Below are 10,677 nucleotides of genomic sequence, written 5' to 3'. Positions count from 1 at the left end.
TTTTATCAACACGCATGACCCTTCCAATATGCCGTAGTGTATATAATCAAGTCCCTTGCAGAAGGGAACGATTCCCCTTTGTTGAACAGCTGAGGGCTGCTCAAACCAATCTGTCGTAGTTGTATATATCATGTCCCTTGCAGAAGGGAGCAATTCGATCCCCTTTGTTGAAGCGCTGAAGGCTTCTCAGAACCTTCAAAAAAGGAAAAACTAGAAAATTAAATTTACCAGAAATCTAATTAATCAGTTAGCACCTAAGGGTTATTGCAAGTTGGTAAATGTACGGTTTCCACTATATGCGGTGCAGCAAGCTAGTGCTCATTCTGAGTCCCTTATTTGACAAACCAGAAAAAGAAATAAAAATTAATGACTACAATTTTAAGAAAAATCATCCATTCATAAGAAGATTTTCCCTATCCACTGGAAAGCTCATTCCTATCAAGACTTCCAATTTTATGATAATTCAACATACAAGGAAGGATGTCTGGTTCGATAGTTTTACTTAACCTTTGTATTTCAACATGCAACAAAAAGAATACTAAAGAAAAGTAACGTGAAATTATTCTTATCAGTACTTCCACTTCAAACAAGCACTACTACGACCATAAGCGTTTAGTATATAATTCGAGCAGTCAAATTTGAGATAGAATATCCTTCTTAACCGACCGAGGTCTACACATAGCCCTTGATGAAGGTTCATCCCCTTTTTCCTCAATAATTTTATCATAATCGTCAGCCTTTTTCCACTCCAAGCACTGAATTAGACCATCAATGGCCAGTGAAGTGACTCGAAAATCCATCCCTGAACCAGGACATCCCCTCCGACCCTCCCCAAATGGAATCCACCGAAATCCATCCATTTTCCCTCCCTTCATAACGCTTTCACGGTCAAATCTCTCTGGTTTAAATTTAGTTGGTTCATCCCACCATTTAGGATGGAATGTCATAACCTGCGATAGTACAATCCTGTGAAGATATATGTGGTGCAGGAATTGGTGCCGGTGGGTGTAGTCGAAGTGATTCTCGGATTACACACCGAAGGTACCGTAACTTTGGAAGATCTGACTCGGATATAATACGACCTACTTCTACATGGAAGTCTATCTCGTCTCGTAACTTTATTAAAGCTTCAGGGTTTTTCACTAGAAGTGATACTGCTGCAACCATTGTGGCTCTTGTTGTTTCAATTCCAGCCATAAAAACTGCCTGAAAAACAAAAACATTCCCAAAATTATTAAAATTATTATTAACTCACAATATAGAGGATAAAAATTTGATGCACAAGTACCCCAAGGATGCCTTTAACAACTTCGTGATTGTACGTTTCTGGTTCATCTTGTTGTAGGGACATGAGAACTTCGATCAATGATTTATGTTCGGTCTTTCTTTCATCAACATCATGGTCTGCTCTGCTGCTACTATTTGGATACTCCTGTATCAACTCATCCAAAAAAGCATCTTTATTTTTCCTCACTTGCTTCAACTTCTTCTCAGTACCTTGATAATCAGTCCATTGTAAAACAGGTAAAAAATCAACTGTATGAACCAACATTTTAGGAAGAAAACTCTCTCTAATCAAACTATCAAAATTCCACTTCTTATCTCCATTGTGCCTCTTTCCACTTACCATCTTCATGATTATATATATTAAATCCCAACTCGAAAAACATAGACTTGAAGTCTACCTCATGGAATATACCTAAGGAAGAGGAGGACAAACTTCTTTGGTAAAGTTGGTGCATCATATATTGAACTTCTTCCTCGCGGATATTAGATGTTGTCTGAAGACTACTAGATGAAAAAATATACATGTTCATTACTCGACGGAGGTTTATCCTGTTTGGTCCATACGGTGACCATTCGACAGATTTATAGTTGTAACCTAGATGTTTTGCAGCTACAACAGGAGGGCGGTTAGCAAAAATGATGTCGTTTTTCGTGAGACATTCTGGATGACGGAGAACTAAGAGCTAGAACAGATTGGGAACCCAGACGGAGAAGTAAAACTGGTCCGTAACGGTCAGAAAGATCTTTCAGGGATTTATGTAGGGGTTTGTTGATCAGGTGAAGGTGGCCTATTATGGGAAGAGCGGGAGGAGTTGGTGGCTTGTTTTTGGTGCTTTTGTTAGTGAAAAGAATGGAGATGAGGAGCAAGGAAATGAAGAAAAGAAAGTAGTAGTAGTAGTAATTCGAGACAAAGAATAAGTCCAAACTCATCTTCATAGCCATGAATTAACTGCTGAATGTGGTGTAGGTACAGTAAATTGTTTGTGATATCTTCAAGTACGTACGGCTATATATAGTGGTTGCAAACTTTATCTATAGTTTATCCATCCAAAAAAATCGAATAAATAAATAAGAAAAATAAAATAAAATAATCAAATCAAGTGAATGAGACAGAAATACTAGCAAATATAGGTGAAATGGGGTAAGTATTAACTACGAACGGTGCACATAGATTAGTGCAGTTAGGCATATGCACTTCAACCGAATTTGATTATTCAAACTGAACTTGCTCATGTCATGACTCTCGAGGCTAAAACTATGATAATGTATCAACTTAATTATTTGCATAAGATGATAGTCAAGTCAATACCGTGTTTTAGAAAAATAAATAAGTCTAAATAATATAATGTTTACCATAACATATACTCAAATTGATACTATCATAAAATCTCATAATAAGAAAATTCAATAGATCAGAATTACACTTGCACATCCTTTGGCAAGTAGATTGTTGTACCCGAAGAGGAACATTACTAGACAACTTTTGGTCATTTGCAATAGTGATGCCATTCTTAGCTAGAGAATCTGCAATATTGTTTTACTCCTTATTATGAATGAACAACGGTATATAACCAGCTACCAAAACACGGAGTAACACTTAAACCATCGACTACCACATTCTAAGTAGTCCACTTTATTGACTCAAAACTACTTTTGACTACTGCAACGACATTAGAGCGGTCGCCTTCCAGGTGCAAATTCTCATTTCTTTTCTTTTTACCCATAATACTGCATCCCAAGAGAGCCAAAGTCTCCGCTTGTTCTGGATCTAACACTTTGTAATGACAGGATCTAGCTCGATCCATGGTAACTTCCTGCAGAATAACGCAATGTTAGTCCAAATGCAGTGGTAGATGTTCGCACCGCTTACACACTTCAAAGTACGCAAAAACCAATCGTCAATCGAAGTATATATAATAACTTGGTCACCGACCAATCCTAAATGATCAAAGTAAACGATCGAGTCTGGAAAAACCAATTCTAATTTATCGTATCCCTGTAGAAGGTGGGTGGCTCACATCATACCTTCCTACACAGGGTTACTATTAGACGTAATACTTGGAGTGTGCGGATACAACACACAACATCAGCACATGAAGCTACATTCTTATCCACATCAAGCCAAGTCCAAGTTCTTTCCTGTATATCAGTTGTAATTTGTTGTAAAGTCCTAGTCTTGTGCTATAACTTAGTCATGTAAACTTCCTAGTCTTCTGTTGTAGTCTTACCTGTAAACTCGTACAAGTTGTTGATTACTTCTTATGTAACAAGTATAAATAGCAGATGGAATATAACTCTGTCTACACAGTTGTGAGACAATAAAAACCCATAACCTAGAATTCTTGATTGTATCATCTTGATCCATCCTAGGACCTATTTCAATCTCTTCCGCTTATTCAAAACTCTGATTTCTCACAATGGTGGAACCTGTTGATCAATATCCTCCTCCCAGCCCAAATCACATCAACACAGAAACCCAACCTAACCAATTTTCAGGAAATTTTCGTTCACTAGATCCCTATGTTATTCAACCCAGTGATAATCCATCCACAGTTTTCTTTTCTCCTCTATTGCAGGGAGATAACTATGGCTCCTGGGTTCGAGGGATTTCTAAAGCCCTAAATGCCAAAGGAAAGCTCGGGTTTGTGGACGGTTATCTCCCTCCTCCAACAGATGAATTGCAGTATCAATGCTGGAAGCGTTGCGACGATCTCGTTGGCAGCTGGTTCCTAAATTCCTGCCAACCAGAAATCAGGGCTAGCTGCTTATATGCCCCTTCTTCTCATGCGATATGGAAAGATCTCCAGGTGAGATTCTGCATATCTAATGCACCTATATTGTTTCGACTCAAATCTGCTATAGCTGCTATTAGGAAAGAATCAATGTCTGTTTCTCTGTATTACACGAAAAAAAAAACTCTGTGGGATTAATATGACTCTCTTGTGGCTTCTGCCGAAGTCTGTATTTGTGGCGCTGGAAAGTCTCTTTTTGAACGGCTTGAGCGTGATAGAGCCATGGAGTATCTCCATGGCTTACATGATCGTTTTTCTAATCTACGAAGTCAGATCCTATCGATGGATCCTTTTCCCACTGCTTTGCGCATCTTCAACACGGTGCAGCAGGAAGAAGAACAACAACACATCACCTCCAGTCCTCTTCCTTCCATTGAAGCTGCTGCTCTCAACACCAACATACATCAGTCTCAGCCTTCTCGTGCATCACCTCTAACTTATCACAAACGTCCTCGACCACATTGTGATTACTGCAATCGCCATGGACATATCCGTGATCGGTGCTACCGCCTGCATGGTTTTCCATCATCCTCTACAACAAAACCTACTGCTGCCAACACTACTGCAACTCCGGAACATCAACTTATGCAACCTGCTACCATTCCAACGTTCTCAGCTGAACAATACAGCCTCTTTCTTTCCCTCATCAACCCTTCAGGAAAAGATACACCAATTGAACCTCGCGTGAATTTTGCTGGTAAGCTTTTTAATACTTTTTTTTTTCTGAACCATGGTTTGTTGACAGTGGTGCTACTCACCACATATGCAATTCATTATCATATTTTACATCGTATACTCCTGTTAATACTCTCATTCAGATGCAATTGCCTGATGGCACTCTCTCCACAGTAAAACATATTGGTGAAGTTGTCTTCTCACCAACTCTGAAGTTGTCAAATGTTCATCACATACCCAATTTTAAATTTAATCTTCTATCTGTCAGTCAGTTGACACGTTCTTTAAATTGTGTTGTCATTCTCACACACAATTCCTTTGCTTTTCAGGACCTTCTCACGAATAAAGTGATTGGTCAAGGTGATTTAAGTGGGGGTCTTTATCAGCTCCGAGTCTCTGCATCTCCAGCAGCATCACCCAAAGTTTTGTTTTTTAATAATAAGACGTCCTTCGACATTTGACACTGTCGTCTAGGACACCCTAGTTTAGAACGTTTCAAATTTCTATGTAATTCACATGATTATATTCAATCGTTTTTTTCCAGTACTTGCGATGTATGCCCTATGGAAAAGCAGACTCGTCTATCATTTAATAAAAATAGTATTTCTTCTACTCGATGTTTTGAACTTATACATTGTGACATATGGGTCCCTTTGTCACAACATCTACTACAGGTGCAAAATAGTTTATCACTATTGTTGATGATTTCTCTAGATGCACTTGGGTATATCTTATGCATACCAAGGGAGAAACTTGCAAGTTTATCAAATTCTTTTCTCGTCATGTTATTACTCAGTATTCTCACAAACTAAATATTATCTCAACTGGTAATGCTTTACCTTTTTTACCAGTTCTACAGCGTTTTCAATCAGATAATGGATCTGAATTTTTATCCAAGGAATTCCATACTTGGATCCATGATAATGGAATTCACCATCAGAGAAGTTGTGTCCATACTCCACAGCAAAACGGTATCGTCGAACGGAAACATCGACATTTGCTGCCTGTTGCCAGAGCACTTCGTTTTCAAGCAAATCTTCCCATCACCTACTGGGGTGAATGTGTTCTAACTCCATATTATCTTATCAACAAGATGCCCACTCCAGTTCTCTCCAAACGATCCCCTCATGAAGTTCTCTTAGGTACACCACCTAATTATCGTAACCATCGTGTTTTGGTTGTTTATGTTATGCTAGAAACACTAAAATTATGCATAAATTTGATCCTTGAGCCAAACCGGGTGTATTCCTTGGATATCCATATAATCATAAAGGTTTTATCGTATTAGATCTTGATACCAAATCTATATACGTTTCTCGTGATGTTATCTTTCATGGACATATTTTTCCTTTTAAAGATGCCAAAGTTTCTACTACTGATTTTTTAAAACCTGTAGATCAAGAAGAGTATTTTTTTGATGATATTAATCCTTCTTTTTCATAGTTGTCGGCAGCTCAACCACTGCCAAATCCTAGTATGGAACATATTCCACTTCTGGAATCTCCTTCGCACGTGAGTATTTCTTCACCTTTGTCGCATTCGTCAGATGCTGTTAACTTATCATATTCCAGTACTGACGCTCATTCTCATACATCTCCTGGTACTTCTGGTAATTCTCATGTTGATTTATCGTCAGATGCTGTCGACTATTCATTAATACCTACAATATATAACCTTCGGTTCCATTGCGTAGGTCGACTAGAGAACACCATCGTCCTAACCATCTAAAGGATTACATATGTTCAGTTCAACAATGCACATCTCAGTCTGCATATACCATCACAAATTATATTTCTTTTGATCAGTTCACTACGCAACATCGTGCATTCCTTTCGTCCGTTATTTCCAATGACGAACCACGCACTTTTACGGAGGCTATGAAAAATCCAAAATGGCGTGATGACATTGTAAAAGATCATACTGCTCTTCACGACAATGATACTTTCACTATCACTACTCTTCCACCTGGCAAATCTGTCGTTGGCTTCAAATGGGTATTTAAAATTAAATATCGTCCTGATGGTACAATTAAACGCTATAAAGCACGTCTTGTTGCCAAAGGTTACACACAACAAGAATGTATTGATTATCATGACACTTTTGCTCCTGTTTCTAAACTACGTATGGTTCGTGTTTTATTATGCATTGATGCCATTAATAATTGGCCTCTTCATCAACTTGATGTTAATAACGCTTTCCTACAAGGCGATCTCGTCGAAGATATTTACATGAAACTTCCTCCATGGTTCCAGAAAAAGGGGTATAATCGTGTTTACAAACTCAATAAGTCCTTATATGGACTAAAGCAAGCTTCTCGTCAATGGTTTGCTAAGTTTTCTACAGCCCTTTTTAAAGCTGGCTTCATTCAATCTCGGGATGACTATTCTCTCTTTACTTTTCATTCTGGTGCAGTTTCTGTTTATGTTTTAGTTTATGTTGACGATATTATTATCACAGGAAATAGTGATTCTACTATTCATGACCTCAAACATAAACTTGAATCTCAATTTTCTTTAAAGAATCTTGGTCGTTTACGATTTTTCTTGGGCACTAAGGTATCTCTCTCTCCCAAAGGTATTTTTCTTTGTCAACGCAAATATATTCTTGACATTGTTAATGATTCTGGTCTTTTAGGTGCTAAGATTTCTCCATCTCCGATGGAACAACATCTTAAACTTCTTCCATCTTCTGGTAAGCCTCTACCTGATCCTAGTGTTTATCGTCGACTTATTGGTCGACTTCTTTATTTCCAAGTGACTCGTCCTGACATCACTTTTTCTGTTAACTATTTAAGTCAATTTATGCAACAACCATGTTCTGATCACTTGGATGCTGCACATTGTGTAGTCCGTTACCTTAAAGGTACCATTTTCCATGGAATTTTTCTCTCTGCTTCAAGTTATTTATCTCTATCCGGCTATACTGACTCTGATTGGGCTGGCTGCCCAAAAACTCGCCGATCAACGACATGTTATTTTACCATGCTAGGAGATAGTCTTATTTCTTGGAAATCTAAGAAACAGCTGACAGTTTCTCTTTCTTCTGCTGAGGCTGAATATCGAGCTCTTGCAAGGCTTACTTCTGAACTACAATGGTTACATTATTTATTCAGTGATCTTCGTATCTCTATACCAAAACCTATTCCAATTTATTGCAATAATCAAGCTGCTATTCACATTTCTGAGGATCCAGTTTTTCATGAAAGAACAAAACATATTGAAATCGACTGTTATTTTATACGTGAAAAACTGCTATCTGGCCTCATCAAGCCTACTCATTTGCCATCTGCATTACAACTAGCTGATTTTTTCACAAAACCACTGGGAGTGGATCACTTTCGACGACTAGCTAGCAAGTTGGGTCTTCGTCCAGATTCTCCTCGGGCTCCAAATTGAGGGGGGGTGGGGGTGGGTGGGTATTTGACGTAATACTTGGAGTGTGCGGCTACAACACACAACATCAACACATGAAGCTACATTCAAGTCCACATCAAGCCAAGTCCAAGTTCTTTCCTGTATATCAGTTGTAATTTGTTGTAAAGTCCTAGTCTTGTGCTATAACTTAGTCATGTAAACTTCCTAGTCTTCTGTTGTAGTCTTACCTGTAAACTCGTACAAGTTGTTGATTACTTCTTAGCAGATGAAATATAACTCCGTCTACACGGTTGTGAGACAATAAAAACCCATAACCTAGAATTCCTGAGTTACGGTTGACGAGTGCCTAAGTTGCCTTTAGGTATTTTTAAAGCGTCGTGATGATCGATGAGGAACATGCACCAAAATTTCCAAGTAAACGCGAAGTCCAGATTATTATTATTAATGTTTGTAATTTCTGGCATAAGAATGATTGTCTAACCTAACAACTCTTCCAGTTTTATTATGATTCAACTTGCATTATAAGATTCTGTGAACCATTTAAATATTCTTTACGCTTAAATGGTACTGATACCACAATCTTGTACAGAAGCACTAACTAAAATTTAAATAGCTATACAGCATGAAAAAATAAACTAGCTATAAGACTACCTAATGGCGAAACTTCGTGCAGTACTTAGCAGTATAATTCACAACTAGAATGAGATTTAGTCTTGGTTATTACAAACTAGAGACCAAATAACAAAACCATGTGAAGTGTTGGGAAGATCAGTCAAGCAGTAATTATTTTTTTCTAAAGACACTTACCTTACTCGAAAAACTTGCGAGAATTTAGTTTATCCTTTTCTCCTCCAAGCATCTTTTCTTTTGTTAAATCTTCGGTTCATGTCTCTGAATATGTGTTTAGGGCATTGAGATGAATGAAAGACCTCATTCTTTACAATACTGCTTTGATTCTTTCGAGTCAACAAATCCAATAATTCATTGACCTCTTTGCAGAAGAGAACAATTTTCCTTGGCTGAACAGTTGAGGGCATCTCAAAACCTTCGGAAAAGAGAAACCGACAAAGATTCAATATCCAATACAAGAGGCCTCGACTTAAGATAACGCAAAAGAAGACACACTCTACTTCACAATACATCGTGCGGCATTCTCAGAAATCGAAAAAAACAAACCAGAAGAGGAAATTAAATGGAAGTCAATTAGAGGATTTACCGTGCGGATATAAGCTTCTGAAATGATACTCATGCATGACCATTCCAATCTGTAGTGTAAGTCTACTACTCAGTAACAACCCCTTGCAGAAGGGAAAAAATCCTCTTTGTTGAACAGCTGAGGGATGCTTCAAACCTTCAGACAAGATAAACCAAAAAAGATTCAGTATCGGATATAAAAGACCTTGAGTTGAGATAACAAAAAGATGACATGCTCAATTTCACATCACATTTTACAGCAAGCACAAACTTCAACATCATTTGACCATACAAATCCACTGCATCAGCCTTGAGTGAATTCTATTCCTAAGCATATGATAATCTATGAAAATTAGCCAGCTCGATAAGGAGATAAGCAGCATAGGCGATACACCTTGTTCAGAAAACTAAGCAGTAAATAAGCACAGAAGGTATGACGTGCATCAAGTGTTTATTATGAGTCCCTTATAAGAAATGGAATTTGAAAAATCATAAGAAGAAACAGAAGTTAATGAGAGGATTTACCATATGCATATATGCGCATCATAAGATTTTGTGGATGAGCCATTGCATCAGAGCTCTCAAAAACCTCACCGCATGAAGTATAGATATCTTGTCCTCCTTCAGTTTGAAGTCTGTGCACATCCAATTCATAAAATCAAGACAAATGGTGCGCAAAAGATCACAAGATGAAGTAAGAGGCACTGAATTCTCTAACAAAACTGCAAAGCAAACACATGGAATGGACAACTTACAGTTCCGACGTTTCGATACCATAGAGTCGAGCATCGAATTGTCTGCACACTCATACATCAATCAAATAAATAAGTATATATTAATCTCCAATGACAAAGAACTTATTTTATAAATAAAAACTAACAAACTTACAGCTCCGCCATTGCGTAATCATAGTGAGTGAACTTTGAACCAAGGATAGCTTCCCAAGTTGTGCATACACGTTTCGCCCGTAACGCAACTTCAATAGGTAATCGAAAAAGTATGTTTTCTATGATATCAGTGGGGAACTTCTCCATGTTCCTGTTGCTGCTTAACCTAATTAATGAAACCCTAGTTTTATATTTGTACCCGTGAGTAACTTTAGGGGAGACAAGGCTGACCGGATCGTCCGACCCAAAAAGCGAACCTACTCAGATCGTTAAGTACAGGCCGATCCAGCCAGTGAGTGCCTACGTACGTACCTCTTTATTTAGTATATATACACGTATTTAAGGAATTATAACTTCCCTAATTCAATTCGATTTAGGTTTTTGTTTCGATGTTATAATATATATTGTACATCTAACATTGTTATTATATTGATTGGTTTTAGTTTAGGTTTTGGATAAACGGAGAAG

General features: G+C 37.8%; 2 protein-coding genes across 2 annotated transcripts; one reads left to right on the top strand and one right to left on the bottom strand.

Annotated features, from left to right (window-relative positions):
• Positions 1-632: 632 nt before the first annotated feature.
• On the bottom strand, positions 633-1,630 carry LOC113352859 (isoflavone 2'-hydroxylase-like). Its single transcript, XM_026596619.1, has 3 exons — positions 1,289-1,630; positions 1,033-1,206; positions 633-950 (listed from the first exon to the last, which is right to left on the bottom strand). The coding sequence occupies exons 1-3, from the start codon at positions 1,628-1,630 to the stop codon at positions 633-635; spliced, it is 834 nt and encodes a 277-aa protein (XP_026452404.1).
• Positions 1,631-3,971: 2,341 nt separating this feature from the next.
• Positions 3,972-5,322, top strand: LOC113354544. Its single transcript, XM_026597845.1, has 3 exons — positions 3,972-4,094; positions 4,246-4,776; positions 5,084-5,322. Exons 1-3 carry the CDS (start codon positions 4,079-4,081, stop codon positions 5,098-5,100), a joined length of 564 nt encoding a protein of 187 aa, XP_026453630.1. The 5' UTR covers positions 3,972-4,078; the 3' UTR covers positions 5,101-5,322.
• Positions 5,323-10,677: the final 5,355 nt, after the last annotated feature.

This window comes from Papaver somniferum, chromosome 2 (assembly GCF_003573695.1).
Source record: "Papaver somniferum cultivar HN1 chromosome 2, ASM357369v1, whole genome shotgun sequence".
NCBI classification, from domain to species: domain Eukaryota; kingdom Viridiplantae; phylum Streptophyta; class Magnoliopsida; order Ranunculales; family Papaveraceae; genus Papaver; species Papaver somniferum.
Note: the sequence above shows the minus strand (reverse complement) of the source record. Positions and strands in the feature narration are given on the sequence as shown.